General features: G+C 46.2%; 1 protein-coding gene across 1 annotated transcript in view; it reads right to left on the bottom strand.

The window, feature by feature from the left end:
• The window catches only part of KLHDC9 (kelch domain containing 9), a 53278-nt gene extending 48231 nt beyond the window's left edge, over positions 1–5047 (bottom strand). The window contains exon 1 of the mRNA XM_078669430.1: positions 4539–5047. Within this exon, the coding sequence (XP_078525556.1) occupies positions 4539–5047 (509 nt within the window). The remainder of the gene's footprint in view (positions 1–4538) is intronic.
• Between the last annotated feature and the right edge of the window lie 17057 nt (positions 5048–22104).

The raw sequence follows: 22104 nt of genomic DNA, 5'->3' as shown, positions 1-22104 counted from the left end.
CAGCTGTTTTATTCTACTTACTCGGCTTTTGCGCGGGGAGTTTTAATCTGGGTGAGGGCGGGGGTCCCATTCCAGCCCCTGGAGACGTTAGTGGATCCTGATGGGAGATATGTGGCTGTACAGGGTAGGCTTGACGGGAGGGATTTGACGCTGTGCAGTGTGTATGCCCCGAATGTGGAGCAAGCGGCTTTCTTTGCGCGATTATCAGGGAAATTGGCGACAGTCTTAGCGGGCACAGTCCTCCTTGGGGGGGATTTCAATTCGGTAACAGATGTGGAGTTGGACAGGTCGCACCCGCCGCTTGCGCAGTCGGCGGTTCATAGGATGGAGAAAGGGAGACGGGAGTGGCAATCTATGTGGGGATTGGTCAATGCCTGGCGGACGCAGCACCCCGCTGAGCGGGATTATTCCTTCTATTCCTCCCCGCACGATCTCCATGTCCGGCTTGATAGTGTCCTCTGTTCACCGGATGTCCAGGGCTTGATCCGCCACAGCGAGTATTTGGCGAGAACAATTTCTGACCATAACCATTGCTTGGTGATGGTCCGGTGGTTCAGGCAGCGCCAGGCTATTCCCACGTGGCGGTTGAACCCGTTGGCGCTAGAGGACTCGGCCTTTAAGGCCTCGGTGCAAGACAGCGTGGAGGGCTATTTTGCGGCGAATGAGGGTACCGCGTCGAGTAGGGCCCTTGAATGGGACGCCTTCAAGGCGGTGATTAGAGGTGCCTGTATTTCGGCCACGGCGGGGGCCCGCAAGACCCTCCTGCAAGACCTTGCACATGGCGAAGATCGGTTGTGCGCAGCGGAGCGAGCTGGCCACGACGATCCTGACGCTCACGAGGCTGTCTCAGCCGCCCGCGAGGAGGTCGCGGTGCAGATGGAGCGACTCCGCTGCTTTGATCATAAGGAGTATCTTATTAGGGCGCACGCTGAGCGCGATAAAGTGAGTTCCCTGTTGGCTTGGCTGGCCAATCCTGCGGCCCGTGGCACCCCGATCTTGGCTTTAACCACGGCGGAGGGGCGCTTAGTCTACACCCAAACCAACATCAATGGTCAGTTTTATGAGTACTATGCGCGACTGTATCAGAGCACGATGCCCAATGCACCGGAGGGACTAGATGACTTCCTGGCCGCCGCACAGTTGCCGCGCCTTGAGCCGTAGCATGGGGACAAGCTAGGCGACGAGATCTCTGTGGGGGAAATACGCGCGGCCATCAAATGCATTGCTCGCCGCAAGACCCCTGGCGCAGATGGTCTACCGATTGAGTTCTATGCGGCTTACATTGACGTCTTGGCCCCGCGGCTGCACGCTGTTTATAGGGAGGCATGGGATGCTGGCGTTCTTCCCGCAACCTCTCGGGAGGCCATCATAATACCCCTCTTGAAGCGAGGGGGAGAGGCCGGCTCTTGCCTGTCCTACCGCCCCCTATCTATGCTCACGACTGATTACAAAATTCTGAGCAGAGTCCTCGCGAAGCGGCTGCTTGCCCATATGTGCTCATTGGTCCACCCGGACCAGGCGGGCTTCATTCCCCAGCGCACCACGGCCACCTGTGTGCGCCGCCTGTTGCGGGTCATGGGTGGTGATTTCGGAGGGCTCCCGGAGGCCGCTGTGCTTTCGATTGATATTGAAAAAGCATTTGACAGTGTGGAGTGGCCACACATGTTCCGGGTCTTGGAGGTGTTTGGGCTAGGAGAACGATTCGTGAAATGGACGGCTTTACTGTATAATGCGGCCACGGCTAGAGTGAAGACGGGAGCTGCGATATCGGTGGCGTATCCGGTTGGCCGGGGGACACGTCAGGGCTGTTCCCTTTCCCCATTGCTCTTCGCGCTGGCCATTGAGCCGCTGGCGGCTCATGCTCGGATGGGACGGACCTATGAGGGCCTGGCACTGAGGGGCGACCCTCACTACATCACCTTATACGCAGATGATTTGTTGATGTTTTTGGCAGATACCGATGATTCCCTTCGTGGGGCCAAGCGCCTTCTTCTTCACTTCGGCGGTCTCTCGGGGCTGCGGGTCAATTGGGGGAAGTCGTGCCTCTTGCCGGTAACACCGAAGGACGGTGAACCCCGGATGGAGGGGAACCTTCGCTGGGAACACCGTTGCCTCCCCTATCTGGGCACTCAGATCTACCACACTCCATTGGATCTGCTGGAAGGCAACATCAACAGAGCGATCAGGAATCTACAGGGTTCCATAGGGTTCTGGCGAACCCTACCTCTCTCGGTAGCAGGTCGGGTGGCATTGCTGAAGATGATTGCTCTTCCTCGTCTACTATATTTATTTTGTACCCTGCCGGTGTGGGAGCCAACGTCGGTATTTCGCAAACTTCGCTCCTTAACCACGGGATTCATCTGGGGATCAGGCAGACACCGGGTCGCTTTAACAACTGTGATGCGTCCCAGGGCCGATGGGGGGTTGGCGGTCCCAGATTTTGAGTGGTACTATCTGGCGGCGCAACTCCAATGGCTTACTCAAGCAGTGGCTCGCGAATTTCGCGGTCCGGAAGGGCCACAGGGTCGGCTGTTTCCGAGACATGTCATCTCTTTCATAGTGCTGGGCCAGAAGCTCGAATTAGGCCGCCTTACCCTCGAGGAGCGCACTCTTCGCCTCTGTTGGCTCCGGAGTCAAAGGCGCGCGGGCACCTCTCGCCTATATGCCCAGGAAATTCCCTTGGGGATGTGCACGGCCCTCCCACATGGTGGGGATTGGTCGGCGCTGGCAACCTGGGAGGAACTTGGGTTGCACATGCTTGGAGACCTATACCGCGATGGGGCGCTGCTGACCTTTCAGGAGCTGCACGACGCTTATGGCCTCCCGCGGGGGGATTACTTGTTACATGCCGCCCTGGTGGCCAGTATCCAGAAACACTGGGGTGGGGGCCTTGCCGAGCCACCGACTTCTCTGGGTTGCCAATATGTGGTCATGGCAGCTGGTACTTTCAAGGCCGTTACCTGTCTATACCGGAGGCTTTCGACAGAGGCCATGTTGCCCCTGGATGTGCTGCGAGGCAAATGGGAATTGGATCTTGAGAGGCCCATCCCTGAAACGACGTGGCCTCAACTGGTTCGGCGTGCCTGGAAGGGCACGCGGAACGCTAGGTTCCAACTGGTCCAATTTTTTACGCTTCATAGAGCGTATTTGACGCCTGTCAAGATTTCGCAATATTTTGGGGGCGCCACGTCCCTCTGGCCAAGATGCGGCACAGACGGAGCAGACTTCGCCCACATGTTTTGGTCGTGCGCAACGCTGGCGGCTTATTGGACTGCGGTGGTGACCTGTTTGAACGCGATCACGGATCGGCGGATAGAAGTGGATATGGGCGTTTGCTTGCTGCTCTGGTTTCCGCACCCCCCCGGACGAAAGTCACTAGTAAGTTTTGTGATTTGGGTTTAATTATGGCCAAACGAGAACTTACCTTACATTGGAACTCACGCGATGGCCCTAGTTATGCGCGGTGGAAGGCGGCCTTTCTGCGCTGGGCGCGTGCTGAGAGCTCTCTCCGACTGCAACAAGCCAATCGTTTAGATAATGACAAGGCAATGGAAGTGGCTAGGGCATGGGAGGCACTTGTGACCGAGCTGCAGAGACCGGCGGATGGGTTGAGTGACGAGGAGGAGCCTGTGTCGTAGAGCCGGGGGTTGAATGGGTGGCCCACATTCCTGCGGACTGTTTTTTTTTTCTTCTTTTAACGTTGTCCCCGTAACATTAATGGGTACAATTGAGCACGTTACTAGAAGGAGGGTACTCATGGTTGTTACATTTATATGAGTTGAGCGGGGCGCACTGACAGGGGTGGGGAGGGTTGTTGAGGGGGTGCAAAAAGAGATTACAGTATAAAAGGCATGAATATCACTGATTATGTTGTATTTTGGAACCGGTGTGTATTACTGTAATGTGGTACTAGATGTTCCCTCTATTTCAGAATGCCAATAAAAAACGTATTTACAAAAAAAAAAATATAAAGGAACTTTTCAATCGGCTCTGTTCCTCTATATGTTCATGGAACTCCTCAGTGACTTGCAATTGCCAGGGGATACATTATGCAATAAATTCTTCTCTTGTGTGCACACTACAGGTCATGTGAATTAATCTTCAGACTGTCAAGTTGCAGACAGATCCTTTTAGATAGTCATTATCTGACCAATCTGGTACATCCTTCGGAAACACAAAGCATTGACAGTGATACAGACTGTAGGCTCGTTCTGGAGCCCCAGACAGTGGCCTAGCCTTGACAGTCACTAAATAATAGTTCTGAGAAGTTTTGTTTATCTGCTGTTTTTTACCCTTGAGGTGTATGCTACTGGTTCCTTCATTGTATCCCATTCAGTGTATATCTGTGATGCCATTAGATACCATCTTGAAATCAATGTACGGTAGAGTTTAAGCCTTTTGCAATAAATGTACCTACATTTCAGGTCCAAGTTACCATCTGTGGTCTTTAAGAATTACTATACAATGTAACTTTGTACTTTAAGGTATTTATCCTGTAAACAAGGAAATGGCTTGTCCTAAGGGCACACGAAACTTACCAGTAGGTTTTGGTTTTGGCGTTAACTCGTAGGGTGTACACGCTGGCGTAGCGTCTTTGGGTACGCAGTCCACCTTCCCGCCCGACGATCCGCAGTTCATGATCAGACACCTTTGTGCATGTGTGACTGCTGAGACCCACCGGTGGGTCGTTAGATGCACCCTCACTCCACGTGTCCCACACTTTGCTCTCTGTATCAAAGCTGAATACCGAGGAGACCCTTTTGGTGCCGTCCCAACCTCCAACCACGCTTAGCCACCGCCCTCCAAGGACTGCGGCGTCATGGTGGCTGCGACTTTGTCTGCTGTCCTCTGCCACTCTCTCCACCAACTGCTGTTCTGGGTCAAAGGTCACCACATCACCCAGTGGAACCTCCTTGGGGCCTCCTGATTTTACTCCACCAAACACAAATAGCTTGCCTTGCACCGCAGTGCATGTGTGGTATGCCCGCGCAAAGAGATCATCATGAGCCACAGGCTTCCAGCCCCAGCAAGAGTCCGCTGTAGACATGTCCTAGTGGAGACAAGGACAGGAGAAGAGATTAGTTTTTTGTATTGAATTTCATCGGACCCAATTCCACACATAATATAATGACCTTCTACAACACCTGATTAATCAACTTATTATTTTATTTTAGGACAAGACCTCTCTATTTTTCGATACAAAAACATTTTTAGTAAACATCACAATACTTTGAGAGAGGGTTGCCCACAAGCTCACTCTCAACGAAACACGCCTTTGCACCTCGAAGATCAAAGGGACAAGGGAAGATTGTCTTACTTGCAAAGGCACATTTGCCCCGGCAGTCTCAAGTTGCCAAGATTATTTTTCCATTTCACAATTCTATGTTTATTAGTTGTATGATGTAGAGAATCGGTGGTCGTTGAGTGGGCTGGAGCTGCCAAGCTGCATCTGCAGGGCTGACCCTCCATCCCAGGTACATATACTTTGTGTTAATCAACAGCAACTTCACAGGACTGCCCTATCCAATTCAATTCAATTCAAAAGTACTTTATTCAGTTTTTTTTGTACAAAAACCATAAAAGTTCACATGACATTAAAACTAGCAATCTAAACTTTCAGATAAAAATACACAAGACAAGTTACAATTTATAAAAACCGGCTATTGGTAACATAAATGTTCAGCTGTTGGATGATCAAAAGGGGGGCAGAAGACACAGGGTTTTATTCTTGACAGTCTTACATATCCAAACATTTCCTATACGTCATAGTACTTTTTAAAAAACCAGCCACATGAGGTATAGTTTCTGGGTTCAACATTTGTAGATAAAATAACGCAGGACGGGCTTGTGCATAATTCATCCTTTTTAAAATAGGTTTAAGATAAAAAGCCCTGGGGAATTCATAATATTTACAATAAAACATGAAGTGAAGCAAATCCTGTGGAGACAGATTGTCGCAGCCACAGGGTGCTAACACCATCCCCTTATGAAACCCCCTAGGGACTGCCAGTAAAAGGTGAAACAAGTTAAACCTAAACCTAATTAAAAGAAATCGCTCATATGCTGGTAATGGCCAGAGTAAGTACTGCTCCTCAACAGGCGAGGTTATTAACATCAGATGGAGGCGCACGATGGGCTTCAACGAGTCCCTTTCCTCTCTGTCCAGTTTCTTGCGGGTAATAAATGACTGTTTTATAAATGCAAGATCTGTCCTCGATATTCCTGACGGGTTTACAAATAGGTCCGGTCGCCCCTCTTTGCCAAAACTATCTCTAAGATATCTCAGCCAGGGCATTTTGGACATATGTTCAAGACTCAGGGTTTCTTTTAGCAAGCTATGTGTTAGCCCAAGATGTTTGTTGAGTCAACATTGCATCCAGAACATAAGGGGGCGCAGTGACAAAGTGTCACTGATGAAGGGCATGCCAGTTTCTTCATGCACTGATGTATACGGGGTTCCCTGAGGGACGGACAGAAGTTGTTTTAAAAATTTATTTTCAGCGACTTGGAGACCCTCGTGGTTACTGTATCCCCATAGTTCGCTCCCGAAAGTGGCTATTGCAGTGCTCTTGGAGCGATAGACCTTTAGCATTGCCGCCACCGGTCTATTGCCCATTCTGGCTGCGAAATCAAAAAGCGCAGCGTTAGCCCTAGCCACTTCTCCCCTTTTCCTGTTCAGAAGTGCAACCCAGTTCAGCTGTTGGTCTAAAAGTACCCCAGGTAAAAGTGGTGCATGAGGGCACCCTGATTCCATTTACCCTGAATGGATGCTGTTTTCTAGCTGCCTTTCCCACCTGCAACACATAGGATTTAGTGTTGTTTATATGTAAATCTCGTGATAACATAAATCCATAAAAGGCGTCCAATAATGTTTGTAGTCCATTTGGGGTGCGGGCTAAGAGGACGGCATCGTCGGCATACAGTAGGACTGGCAGACCCCGTCGTCCCACGTGCGGGTAGTCTGCCCCCGTCTTAACCAGTTTGTCTTCTAGGTCATTGATATATAAGTTAAAAAGAAAGGGGGCCAGGATGCACCCTTGCCTGACCCCCCGCCTAGTTCTAAAACTTCGAGTGACCTCGAGATCCCGGGTATATCTGACGTTAGCCTTTGTGTCACTGTGTAAGTCCATTAGGAAATTCACCAGGTGTTGCTCTACCCCCATGGCCTCCATGGACTGCCACGACTTTCCCCGGTTGACACAGTCAAAGGCCGAGGAAAGGTCCATGAAGGCCATGTAAACAGTTCCTGGTCGTGTGATGGTGTATTTACCCAGGATTAGGTAGAGATTGAGGCACTGGGCCATGGTGGAATGTCCTGCACGGAACCCATACTGTATGTCAGAGATGATCTCCTTCTCCTCTGCCCAAGTGGACAGCCTCTTCAGGATAACGCCCCCTAGTACTTTTACGATGGAATCTAACAGGGAGAGATTATAGACATTGGAATGATTTCTGGGATTTCTGGGAATTGAGAGTGAACAGGAGGGGAGAGGCAAGATGGCGGTCGTGTAGAACGGCCGGGAGCATGAAGCAGTGGATGATGTGTGCTGTGCCCTGAACTCAGAGAACACGATGCCATATAACTGCAGGGGTATATGGAGGAATAAGTGAGCAGTCTACGGCAGTTTTTGGAAGTTTTCAACGTCGGAAAAAAGCGGCGAGATACACATGCTACTGACCCATACCTGCCGCGGAACCATCGGGAGGTTGCTGCGGGAGCTGACGCTGGCCGTGAGAGTGCTGGCAGCCGGAGGCAGGGCTCAGGTGAAGGGGAGGAGCCGGGAGCCTCCGCGGACTCCGCGGAGCTCGTTGAGTAGACAGCGGGCTGCTGCTGCGGAGACGGCGACGGAGCCATCAACAAGTCAAGGCTTCCAAACTACACGGAGCTGCAAGAAAAACGATAAAAAAGTTCAAAGTGGAGTTATGGCCCCAAAAGCGATTACGAGTTCTAAAGCTGCCTCAAAAGGGAAAGCTGCTGCCGAAGCGGCTGCTGAAGCCGAGGAGGAAGACAGCCGGCAGAGGAAGCAGACACCGGTAAGGAAGAATCAGCTTGCGGTGAAAACCAAACAAACTGGGTCTCCTATTTCAGATATCTTTGCTAAAATAGGCAAGGAGAAGGGCCTGAAAGTTGATGCTCTGCGGGGGAAAAAGGAGCAGGAGATGGGTGCTGAGGAAGTTTCAGTGGCCGTAGATGTGGATGGGGGTGGGGTAGATGCGCTATCCCCCTCACCAGGTCCAACGGCTGACCCCCCTCGAGCTCAGTAAAAGCAGATGCGAAGAATGAGGAACAACATAACGCTTTGCCCCTGCCTCAGTTGAAAGAATCCCCAGTGATGTCAGGGGGAGTTGGAGAAGGCATAGGGGCCATAAACCCAAGTCCAGAAGAACAGACCAAGACCATAATAGAGTCAACAATACCACAGGGGGCCCTGTTGGCGGACAATACAATAAATCTAGCGGCTGAAAAATTTAATGATAAGGAGAAACCTCCCAGTGAATGCTTCTTTTCCGTCTCAGAAAAAGGCGAGTGGTCGGAGGATGGAGACAGCTCTGAACAGGGAGGGAGTAATTTAGACACAGATAGTGAACCTGAGCACGATATTGGGTCACTTATATCTTCTGCCAAACCACCTATCGGAGTTAAAGCGCAGGACCTTAGCTGGGATCATTCGTCAGCCACCCCGCTAGTCGGGAGTCCGCATGGGGAAGCCGCACAGATGTCTCTCCTCGAGGTGATACACAAGGAGATCCTAGCTCACAGGGAAGAAACTCGACAAGACAGCCGCAAGGCACAGGCCGCTGTTAGAAAGATGCAAGGAGCCATAAGGAAAATGTCTAAAGTCTGCACTAATTTGGGCGATAGAGTTTCTAATTTAGAGGAAAGGGTTGTCTCAACCGAGGCGGAGTCAGTAGCTGCTTCAAATAAAGTAGATGCCCAAAGTGCTCAAATAACAGACATCCAATGGAAGCTGGAGGACTTGGAAAACCGACAGAGACGGAATAATCTTCGAATTTTGGGGGTACAGGAGGGGGTCGAAGGGACAGATGTGAGGGCATTTGTTATCAAGCTCTTCAAGCAAGCATTTGTCGATTTGCCAGGCTGGAATTGGGCAGATGAAATCCAGCGGGCTCACCGCACTCCGTTCAAACTAGGCAGGAATTTAAAGGAAGGAGACAAGCCGAGAGCTATTCTGATATTCTTAGGTAATTTTGTACTAAGACAGGCGATATCGGAAAAAGCAAGACCTGATTCAAGGAAGATAGTAGAAGGAATTTCTTTTTTCGTTAGACCTGACTTCTGTCATATAACAGTTGAGAGACGATGGAGGTTGAGACAATTGATAAAACCCTTCCAAGACAAAAAGATGCAGGCGTACCTGATTAATCTGGCACAACTCAAAATAATTAATGCTGGTAGGACCCTGTATTTCACCTCTGAAATCAAGGCCAAGGAATATTTAGATTCTCAGGGGGTTTGATTCTGGACAATAATCTACTTTTGTTGTTGCTCAGAGAGCTGTTTAACGGAATATTGACTATCTTGATAAGCTTACTGGTGGGTCAAATTTAATCTGCTTTAAATTACCATGCATGGCTGCAGTTGGGTGGTGGGTTGTGTTTCGTGGCATCTAGGGATTTCAATTTTTGCTTTATCGATCTGCAGGGTCCGGATTTTATGTACGGTTTTGTTTAGTTTCATCTCCACTGCTCCAGATGCTTTTCCATTGTGTGCACAGACAAGGTCTGAGCGCCTCACTTGAGTGGGTGTGTGGGTGGGAGGGGGGGGGAGGGCAAGAAAAGGAGGTAGGGGGTGGATGGGAGGAAGGGGGAGGGGTGGGAAGGGGGAAAAAAAGCAAAAAATGAGATGTTTTGGAGCAAAGAGGTTTTTAGCAGCAATCAGAGGATAACATTGATAACAATGGCCAAGTTATAGGTATCGGATATCTCCTACCAGGAAAGATTATTTCAAGAGGATGTCGCACATTAAAAATTGTTCTATCAACGTTGGTGGTTTAAATGATTGGAGAAAACGCCAAAGATTTTGTCATTTTGTTAAATTTAATAATCTGGATGTTCTGTGTGTGCAGGAGACCCACCTTCCATGGGCCAGGAGAAATTTACTAAATATAAGGGGTTATGAGCTATTAGCCTGCTCTTCACAGACTTCGAAGGTCAGGGGGGTGACTATCTTTGCCAATTCAATTTTAGGCGGGGTTAAGAGGTCTAAGGCAGATAGCTCAGGGAGATGGGTAATAGCGGAATTGAGTCTCGGATATACGATATGTACGGTTTATGGGTCAAATCAGGACGATCCGGAAGTGTTTGACAAACTAGAGGGAGAACTGGCAGACTGGCCAACCCCTATTATAATCTGTGGGGATCTCAATATTTCGGTGGACTGGAATAGAGTAGGCAATTATTCAGGGGGTAAACCAAGAGTGTTTCGTGCCTTGACCTCCTTAATGAGATCGCACGGTCTGAAAGACGTTTGGAGTGCAAAAGAACCTATTGATCCAGGTTTTACATATTACTCTTTCCCACATCAAAAATACTCCAAGCTGGATTATTTTCTGCTATCCTCAGAGAAGCTTGGTAAAGCTAAGATTAAAAAGTTGCCCAAATCTCTATCTGATCATAGCCCGTTGATTCTAATATGTGATGTAGATAATATCGAAAGGCGACAAACAAGATGGTCATTTGAGAGAAAACTCCTCGCGGATGATAGATTTGTGAGACATATAAAACAATGGACTAGGGAATTCTATGAGATTAATCGGTATAGTGCGTCCCGCAATGTAGTTTGGGAAACATTTAAGACCTCTTTGAGGGGGGAGACAATAAGTTGCTCAGCCAGACTGAGGAAGGAGGATAGGATGAAGGTTGAGACTCTGATTGGGGAACTAGGGATAGTAGAAGTACAACATATTAAAGAGATAGGGCAGGGGGCTGATGGTCAGGCAAGTTTAAACAGAATGGCCACCATCAAAGCGGACCTCCAGGGAGTAGTGACGCAGAAAGAGTCTAGGGAGTATCAGTCTTCTAGGGCAAAGAGATATGAGACGGGGGAACAGGCAGGAAGAGCATTAGCACTCCGGATTAGGCAGGAGAGATCTAAAAACTTGATCACCAGTATACAGGAAAATGGGACTGAACATACTGAGCCTAAAGAAATACTGAGAGTTTTCCAGACGTTTTATCAAAAACTATATGATGAAGAGGTTGGGAGGGTGGCACAAAGTCCTGCCCTCAAAGATGACGGCCCAGAACTAGATGAAAGAAGTAGGGCGATGTTGGAACGCGACCTGACTCTGACTGAGATAAAGATGGCCCTTCAGGAACTAGCAGCTGGTAAAGCTGCGGGACCTGATGGGATCCCCCTCGAAGTATATAAATGCTTAGAGGAGGAAATTGCACCAATCTTGCTGGATTTATTTACCGGTATAGTGTGTTCGGGCTCAATTCCTGATTCCTGGAAGGAGACAAATATTGTCATATTCCATAAGAAAGGCAAACCCAAAAATAATCCAGGCTCGTATCGCCCGATCTCCCTTATTAACGCGGACACAAAATTATATTCCAAGGTCTGGGCGAAAAGATTGGGGGGGATCATTGGTCGATTGGTCTACCCGTGGCAGCATGGGTTTGTGCCAGGCCGAAGCACTACGGACCATATAAGGCGTGCTATAGCATTATTCGATGCCCATGCTGTCGCGGGCAGAGATATGGCCATGATCCTCCTCGACGCGGAGAAAGCATTCGACCGTGTGACCTGGGATTGCTTGTGGGGAATCTTGGCCGGAAGAGGTGTTGGGAATAAGAGCATGAGGGCAATCAAGGCGATGTATAGTGATCCGGTTGCTAGGGTAATGGTTATGGGCCAAAGCTCGGAAGAAATAATAATTAGAAGGGGGACTCGTCAAGGATGCCCCTGCTCCCCGATTCTATTCTCGTTGTATATCGATCCCCTTATACAAAAAATTCTGGTGTCTGTACAGATCACCCCAGTGATACTCAATGGCCATACTACCAAACTTCTGGCATACGCTGATGACCTGGCAATTATAACAACGGCCCCCCAACAAGCTATGGCCGAGATATGTCAGTTGGCTAAGGACTTTGGTGTACGGTCAGGTTATCGCCTGAACGAGGAAAAAACACAGATCATATGCACAAGTAACATCACCAAGCTGGATCAAAGATATGTGGAATCAGCTGTGTATTTGGGGGTAAGGGTGAATGCTAATGTAAATAAGATTATTGTGGATAACCATATACCATTGATAGATTCAATTGAAAAGGAGCTTAAGAGGATAGATATATTGCATTTATCACTGATTGGTAGGGTAAATGTATTGAAAATGACTATGTTTCCTAAACTCCTCTATCTGTTCCGGGCCATTCCATTGCTATTGGAAGAGGGGATGATTAGGACAATTGAAGCAATGTTTATCCGTTTTATCTGGCAGTATGGGAAAGTTAGGAGATCGATTGCTCACATGTCTCTACCATTTGAGAGGGGTGGCATGGCGATGCCTAATATCAGGATGTATCATTGGACATGTCTTTTGGTTCAAATGAATGTATTGTTTCAATATGATCTGGAAACATTAGAAACCCCGCCAGGCATGCAAGCGCTCCCCTCTATCTTTGAGCTCTTAGTGGGAAGGAAGGCAGTAGGGCTATTGATGCGCGAAGTTGACCGGAAGTATTACAAGAGAGCCAGATATAAGATTCTGATGGGGGCATGGGGAACATGGAAGTCGGTAATGACATTTTTGAATATCCCAAAAATTCATGCCAATATTGATCTTTGGAAATCGAGCATCTTTGCCCATCTAGGTCAAAATAGAAATAGTCTTCTTTGGAGGGAGCTGGGAGTTAGGTGTCTAGGTGATGTTATGCTAGGCAATGAGATTCTTGGTTTTAATATACTTCAGCAAAAATTTGGGCTCCCAGCCAGTCAGTGGCTCTTATATGGGCAGATTGCTCAAACACTTCGCTCATTCAGGCCTAGGTTATCTTTTTTGTTGAGCAATCCAATTGTAGAATATTTGAAAAGGGGTGGTAGTAAAATCAGAATAGGGTATAACAATCTTCTACAAGAGCTGGAGGATGACATGGAAAAAACAGAAACTACCCTAGCTCAAAAAAATTGGTGACCCATATGTGGATTTAGATTTAGCCCTAGTTCTGAACAAGAAGATTTTTAGGTCCTTAAATTTGAGGGCCCAGCATTATAAGACCCTTTTTAACTTGTATTTTACCCCATCAAAATTGTTCGCCTGGGGCGTAAGAGATAATGACAGGTGCCCTAGGTGTATTATGGGTCCAGCAGATTTGCTCCATATGTTTTATAACTGCCCGAATTTAACACCGATTATTAGTGAGATACAGTTATTTTTGGGGGGGCTGCTAGAACAAAACATCATTCTATCCCCTACCTTGGTTTTAGTAGGCACGGACGGCAAATTGAAGGCAGAAGGTGGGATTGAAGCCCTAGTTTTCATATCAGTGGCTATATTGCGTTTATTAATTTCTGCTGGATGGAAAGATACGATTCAGAAAAGGGGGTGGTGATGAACAGAGGGCCTGAATTAAGCAGACCACTCTTACCCAGTCCAAAGATCAGGGCTTGATCCATCACCGTTTTTTAGCTCACTGCACCATCCCAGCTCAGAACTTGGCTATATGCAAATTAGTCTGTTCCTGTCCCAGTGCATGATGGGAACAGGGCAAACCAAACTACCAAGCCAATTCTTATACTGGGAAGGAAACAAGCTTCCGGGGACCGGTTTCTGCCATTTCAGGCATCGTCGGCCCGGCTTGCTTGAATCCTGATGGTGCAATGAGCAAGGGACTCACATCTGAGTATACCCTTCCACGCTTATGGTGGACAAAATGATTCAGAAAAGGGGGTGGTGATGAACAGAGTGCCTGAATTAAGCAGACCACTCTTACCCAGTCCAAAGATCAGGGCTTGATCCATCACCGTTTTTTTAGCTCACTGCACCATCCCAGCTCAGAACTTGGCTATATGCAAATTAGTCTGTTCCTGTCCCAGTGCATGATGGGAACAGGGCAAACCAAACTACCAAGCCAATTCTTATACTGGGAAGGAAACAAGCTTCCGGGGACCGGTTTCTGCCATTTCAGGCGTCGTCGGCCCGGCTTGCTTGAATCCTGATGGTGCAATGAGCAAGGGACTCACATCTGAGTATACCCTTCCACGCTTATGGTGGACAAAATGATTCAGAAAAGGGGGTGGTGATGAACAGAGTGCCTGAATTAAGCAGACCACTCTTACCCAGTCCAAAGATCAGGGCTTGATCCATCACCGTTTTTTAGCTCACTGCACCATCCCAGCTCAGAACTTGGCTATATGCAAATTAGTCTGTTCCTGTCCCAGTGCATGATGGGAACAGGGCAAACCAAACTACCAAGCCAATTCTTATACTGGGAAGGAAACAAGCTACCGGGGACCGGTTTCTGCCATTTCAGGCGTCGTCGGCCCGGCTTGCTTGAACCCTGATGGTGCAATGAGCAAGGGACTCACATCAGAGTATACCCTTCCACGCTTATGGTGGACAAAATGATTCAGAAAAGGGGGTGGTGATGAACAGAGTGCCTGAATTAAGCAGACCACTCTTACCCAGTCCAAAGATCAGGGCTTGATCCATCACCGTTTTTTAGCTCACTGCACCATCCCAGCTCAGAACTTGGCTATATGCAAATTAGTCTGTTCCTGTCCCAGTGCATGATGGGAACAGGGCAAACCAAACTACCAAGCCAATTCTTATACTGGGAAGGAAACAAGCTTCCGGGGACCAGTTTCTGCCATGGAAAGATACTACAGCACCCACATTTCAGCAGTGGTTAACAAGGCTTTTAGGAATGCATAATATCGAGGAGTGCCTGTATGATTTTAAGGGAAAGAAAACACGGGAACTGGGTAGAAAGATATGGGCCCCAGTCAGAAAATGGAGGGAATCTAGACAATGAAAATACAAATCGAATTGTTTATGAGATTGGATGGTTCTTATGCATACTCATGTCTACCTCAGTGTTTTCTTTTTTAGCCCTGCCTTTCTTACTTACTTTTTGTATTCACTATTTATTGTTGTCATTGTATTTATTCTGATTGTGTAATGAATTGATATATGTATTGATTTTTACCTCAACACCCCGAAGCATCTCAATAAAAAAAAAAAAAAAGGAATCTAACAGGGAGATAGGCCTGTAATTTAAAATGCAGTTACGGTCTCCCTTTTTAAATACGGGGACTATTGTTGAGAGACCCCATGAGGCTGAGCAAGCCCTTTCTGATGCAGCATTACCCACAGCGGTGAGCATTTGGGCCCAAAAGGTAGGGTCTGATTTGTAGAGGTCAGGAGGGATGCCGTCTGGGCCTGGGGCCTTTTTGTTGGAGAGATTACTTATTCCCTTCATCAGTTCACCTACTGAAAATACCACTATGTCCTGCCCAGGCCTCTCATGTGAGGGCGCTGGTTGTACGTTTTTCACCCACTCACCCTCCGCGATGTTTGACCCCACGTCAGTAGTCCCTGATGGTGCTAGTGGTGATTGGTTAATTGTACACCAAAATCTAGAGCTATTGGACAGGGTCAAGGGGTTTAAAAGTTCCTCCCATAGCGCGTTTTTCAGCTCGGTCTTCCTTTTTGTCAGCACCTATCCAAATAAAAAATAATAATAAGGATTGAGTCTTGCAGAGTTGGGGGCCCGACAGAGGCTATCTGAGTTTGTACATATCTTTCTACGCTCATTTGTATCTAATCTCCCATCACACATTAGGGATACTAAACATCTACTAAATAACCTCAATGATGTGACATGGGAAAAGAACATGACCTTGGATGTGGTTTCACTCTATACGAATTTAGTACACCAACATGACATTACAGATTTGATATATTTTCTATATAAAAGACAGATAGAGTTCTTGGACCACTCAGAAATTATAATAGAGATGTCCAAATTGGTACTTGGAAATAATGCGTTTTTATTTAATGCCATGTTGTTCAAACAGAAGTGTGGGACCGCGATGGGCTCTAGGTTCACACCGTCTTTTGCCAACCACTTTATGGGATGGTTTGAGACAGTGTGTATCTGGGGCCCACCAGGTGCCAAGTGAAATGAACATATACACCATTGGGGTCATTACATTGATGACTGCCTAATGATCTGGATGGGCATCCAAGTGGAAATCATGGAATTCTTTGCATTTATGAATGACAACACCTACAATATGTCCTTTACAATGGAATGTAGCCAGGATAGGATTGTGTTTTTAGATATGGAACGATATATCAGTGGAGACAAGATTAAAAGTAGGATGTATAGGAAAGCCACAGCCTGTAACTCATTGCTTCATGCTAGCAGCTCACATCCCAGGTGCCAAGTTAATTCAATACCGCATGGAGAAATGTTGAGAGCGAGTTGAAATTGCAGTAATGATAAGGAATGTTTAGAAAACATCAGTGACATAGGAGAAAGCCTGAGTGTATGATAAAGATGTGATCTCAAAAGCAAGCAAAAGGACCCGGACATTAAAATGTATCAGCACACTTATAAATGCTAAGAGACCAAACAGCAGCAGTAGGGCTTTAGTGAGGCTAATCACTAAATATCATCCCTACTCACAGAAAGTGTACAATATACTAAAGAAACACTGGTCCTTACTTATGACAGACCAAACATTACGACCATTTCTAACTAAATACCTCTGAGTTATATACCGAACGGGTCATACGATAGGCAAAATCATTAGTTTCAATTACCCAATACAAGATATCTGAGATATGGCTACACAAAAGAGATATGGGTTCATATAAGTGTGGACAATGTAATATGTGTGGACTAGCTACAAATGGTGTTGTCAACTTTTCCCACATTAACACACGGAAATCCATAATACGTATGCATAATGACTGTACCACCAAATATGTTGTATATGTTCTGATTTGCAAATGTGATAACATTTATGTTGGCTGCACGATCAGGTCAGTCAGGGAACAAACCTCGGGAAACATTTCAAAGTTATAAAACACGGTAATGAAAGATATCCCATTGTGGCCCATGCAAAAGATTGTGAGGCTCAAGACGAACATCTGAGCTTTAGCTATCATGGAATCGAAGCAATACAGAGTAATGTGAGGAGGGTAACTCTGAACTCAGTTTGCGCCAATGTGAGGCACAGTGGATCTTGAGGGTGCATGCAGTTGAATTAGGATTGAATTTTGATCATGAACTCCAATATTTTGTAACTAGGAATGACACTCCCAAATACTAACACCAAGACATATTCCCCTACTGTTACGCTTTTTTCTATTCTCATTTTGGTTGAGCTGGGTACTGTGATTATCTTACACCTGATCTGTAAGATAGTGAAGTATAAAACATCTATAAAATATTTTATCGTCATGTTTAGGATCGACTACACTAGCGACACACAATATTACATAGCGCTTTTCTATTAGGCTAATTTGACAGGATACGGCTACATTCAAAATGTGTTATTATACATTGTAAAAATGCTAAATATCGGTATCATTGATGCACTTGGATATCCAATGATGAGTACTGTTGACTTATGGCGTCGGGATAGTGTCATATTAAAATCATAGCAATATGGTAGAATGCGTTAGAATTGACTTTATATTTAAATAAGGGTGCCACGATGTGTTTACTTTCATGCACCTTTGCATGTATTGATATTTAAAATAATTACAAATGAAATTGGCACCACGCTAAGATGGCGGCGACGCTACCGTAATTGTACAATAGTCCGCTTTCTAGTCGAGCACGTTTGGGTGTGTATAAAGAGCCACTCCAAGATGAAATGAATGTAGCATGCTGATTTCATAGCGGATGGAGTACTCTTCATCGCAGGACTAGAGATCACAGAGCTAAGGTAAGAACACATTGTAATAGCTTCAGCTATATAGCACTTTGTAGCGTCTGACAACACATGGCTTGTAAGACTTGTAGTTAGATGTACCCATTAATGTTTAACTGTGAAGCTTTTAGGAGGGATTACGCTATATGAATGACTAAACTTAGTAGCGACATGAGGTAATGAGACTAAGACTTTCTGCCATGTTATTAGGTCCATGTTTTACACTTTGGTTTTACGAAGTAGCCGGATCATAAAATGTCACGACACCATCATATTGATCGTTATAATGTTATGAAGTGCCCTTTGAATACTTATTGTGTGTTGTGTTTGTAGAATAACTTGGAAGAAATGTTTTCCTTGGTGGGGTATTAGTAAGGATAAAGACTAATGGGTTGTATCAACTCCACGCTGACTGATAGGATCTGAACACTGGATATGTACTCAGAGATTCTGAACACAGATTCGGCCTATGATTAATGAAGCTGGCTGTTCTTGAGATTACACTACAAGGTTGCGGCTAGATGTATCGGGTAAGAACTGGGCTTAAGAGTTTCTGTTGTGAATAAGTAGTACATCATGATGAGAGGAGGAGATAGTCTTGAAACATAGTATTTTATGTATCTAGGGACAGATGATATATAATTGAATACTGGATAGCTACTTTGGAACGATTTTTGCAAGGGTATGTGTCATTTGGTTAAGATGAGTATTACAGGTGCTGGCTTTACTAATATACAAGTGGGAATCTGAGCTTATAATAATTAGCAAGCCACACAAACAGAAGCACGAATTGGATTGGTGATGGTTACTTTATTTTCTCTCCGCAATCTTCTTAATATATATTTATATTATTTAATACATATATACTTGTATCACACTTTTTGTTATTTTTAATCAAAGTCTCCATCTTATTATCTTTATTTTCACCCTTAACAATCCCTACAGCAGGGGGCGTGGCTAAGCGCCCGACGCGGATGGCAGCACAGTGGTAGGAGCTCCGTCCCTACCGGAGAATACCGGCGGTTCGCATCACTCCAGCGAATCATGGAGACCTGTCCTCGTCGGCGGAACTGACCAGGCATCATCACAGCCGGACTTCGCTCCTCATCTGAGCCGACATTGCACATAAGCGCCTGCTTTGACTCCGGTCGTGGCTCCTCCCGGCCGCGACCGCCATTTTGTTTTCTTTCCGGCGCCTCTCTCAGACGTGCGTTTTGCCGCACGTATTACCACCGGCTCCCATGGACCTTATTTGATGTTGTTCTCCTTCATCTCTTGACGGCGACCTCCTTCAACCATCACAGGTGACTTTTTTCCAATCTCTGGCATTGACTTATTGTGTTTTTTATCGACTTTATCGCTCTCCTCAGACTTGCCGGCCATTTTGTTCTTCTGAAGTCAGTTTTGCCTTGGCATGCTGTGGATGTTGATATTTCCTTGCAATTTACTGCACATTTTTGTTGCTCCTCTTGGCTGTTTTGGTTCTCCTCCTGCTTTAACCCTCAATTGGCTCTATTCCCAATTTTGAGCCCTCGCCTTTTTCTCTCAACTATATTCTGCGCTAATTTTGACGCTTTACTCACCTGCATTTCAATGGCGCAGCGTCTCGACAAGCCCCCTAAGCGCAATTTCGTCAAAAATTCAAAACTGTTTTCGGCGCTGGCTCACCTAGAAGCCTCCACAGACCTTCCTATTGCTACTACGACAGCTGACATGGAGACTTCTCCTCAGGTTGCTACCAAAACCAACCCTAAAAGGTTGAAGAAGGACCCACCCTCTCCCTCGAAATCCTCCTCGACTATTTCAATCGAACTACTCCTTGAAGAAATACGAGCCCTGCGCCCTTACATGGAAGACACTAATGCCAAGTTGCAAACGCTCACTGACAACTGGTCTAACATGGACGCCAGGGTCTCCACCGTGGAAAAGGATATCTCATCTCTTCAGGAAACAGCAACCAAGGTCGCTCACATGGATCTTCAGATCTCCTCCCTTCAAAAGCAGGTTGAGGACCTTGAAAACAGAAATAGGCGCAATAACCTGCGTCTTTACGGCCTGAAGGAGGGCAGCGAGGGGAATGATCCTATTGCCTTCTTCAAGTCCTTTCTTCCCAAGCTATTGCACTTACCCGAAGACACCTCACTCAACATTCTACGTGCTCACAGGCTTGGACGACTCCTCTCCTCTGTCTCTACCTCAACTAAGCCTAGAGGGGTGATAATGTATTTCCTTGAATACACTGACTTGCTGAAGGTCCTCTTGGCAGCCAAGGCCTCATCACGCATTACTTGGTCAGGCTCTACCTTATTCTTTGCTCAAGATTACGCTAAGTCCACGGCTGCTCGTCGTAAAGCCTTTCTTGACATGAGAGCGGATCTTCGTTCCATTGGAGCCAGATATGGACTTTTCCACCCTTGTCTATTTAAAGTCACCTATAACAATAAGACTACAACTTTTGAAGACCCTGTACGACTCCGAAGTTTCCTGAACTCTTGTGGTTCTGCTGGCATGGAATTCTCCAGTTCTTCTTCTTCGTTTCCACCATGACTTTTGTTGTTGTTATCACTGATTATTCCATGCCATTTTGTTCATTGTTCACTCATGTTTACTTAGTTCCGAACTTTTAGACTCTCAGACGAGTCTATATTTCTCTTCCTTGTTATCTGTTATCGTTGTATTCATTCCTTTTTCTTTTGTCGACATGATATTTGTTTGTGTTCTCGCTGTTTATCGTCCTCTAACCCTGTTACTCTCCTTTTTCCACAGATCTTATCTAGTGTTCCGTCCTGTCCTCTCCGGTTGGACATCTCGCTGCCCTGTGTACCCGCCCTTCGTTGGTTGGTCTTACCTCCCTCCCGTTACTTCCGTATTGTTCCCCTTTTGTCCCGACTTCTGATCGTCTTCCCTCTTCGACATCCTTTGTAAGTACCTCCCCTCCCCTCTTATTTTAACATGTTGCCATTTATCGCATTTGTTCTCTTTCTTGTACCCTTCCTGACTTTTTCAATTATTCTGGTGTCAATTTTGTCTAGATCGTTTTTTATTCTCTTCTCACTTCTCTTTCTTCTTCTTCTCACCGTTCTTTGGTTTTATACAATCAGTCCTTTCTTTTTCCTGTATTTTCTTCACACTCTATTTTGTTTCTCCTCTTATTTTACTACGCATTTTTCATCTTGTCATTTCCCTATTACATTTTCTATACGCTTCTTCATGTCTCTCCATTCCGATGACTCTTCCTCATCCTGGTTTACACTTGGTTTTCTCTCACAGCTCAATCATTCTCCCACATCGCTCTTTTTCTTTATCAGAATTCTCGACATTGTTCTCCTTGGTGTCTCTTTTCTCCTGCTCTCCTATGTTTCTTCTTCTTTCTTATATCACTCCTCTCTATCGTTCCTTCCCTTTTCTTCAATCATTCTTTATGCTGCTATAGTTCTCTTCTCTTTTGCACCCTTGCTTCTTCTGATTCCTTCCTCCTTTCCCTTTCTCTGCTTCCTTTCTTCTTTTTTTTCCATTTTTCCTGATTATGAGGCTTTACTTTTGTTCATTATTTTTATTACGCTCTCCCTCATTAATTTTCCTTGATGTCAATACGTATTGTTTCCTGGAACGTTAAAGGTTTGCACCCCCCCATTAAGAGGCAGAAGATCCTCTCCCATCTAGCTAAATTGAATGTAGATGTTGCCTTTCTGCAAGAAACCCATCTATCTGACATTGAAGCTGCTAAGCTTAAAAGAGGTTGGGTGGGGACTGTTTTTTCTGCTCCTGGTGATGGTAAAAGAAATGGTGTTGCTTTGTTAATTCGCAAGTCTTTTTCTCATTTAGTTTTACAGTCCGAATTTGACCCTGAAGGCAGGTGGTTATTTGTTAAGCTTTCCTCAAAAGGTATCCCTTTTTCCCTGCTTAATGTTTATGCCCCCACTGGTGGGAATCCTACCTTTTGGAGTGCGTTTGCCTCCCATATCACTGAATGCATTGATGATAATTTCATTTTGGCAGGCGACTGTAATATGCCTTTGGACCCCTTTCTGGATAGGCACTCCAAATCTTTTTTTGTTCCTAACAAATCTCACAAGCTCTTCACGCACGCCATTTCTCAACATAAGCTTGTTGATGCTTGGCGAGTATGCAATCCGACCTGTAAGGAATTTACTTTTTACTCCCCGGTGCACCACTCCCAATCACGTATC

Source organism: Lissotriton helveticus, chromosome 12 (assembly GCF_964261635.1).
Source record: "Lissotriton helveticus chromosome 12, aLisHel1.1, whole genome shotgun sequence".
Classification (NCBI taxonomy): Eukaryota; Metazoa; Chordata; class Amphibia; order Caudata; family Salamandridae; genus Lissotriton; species Lissotriton helveticus.
This window is presented reverse-complemented; position numbering and strand designations above follow the sequence as displayed.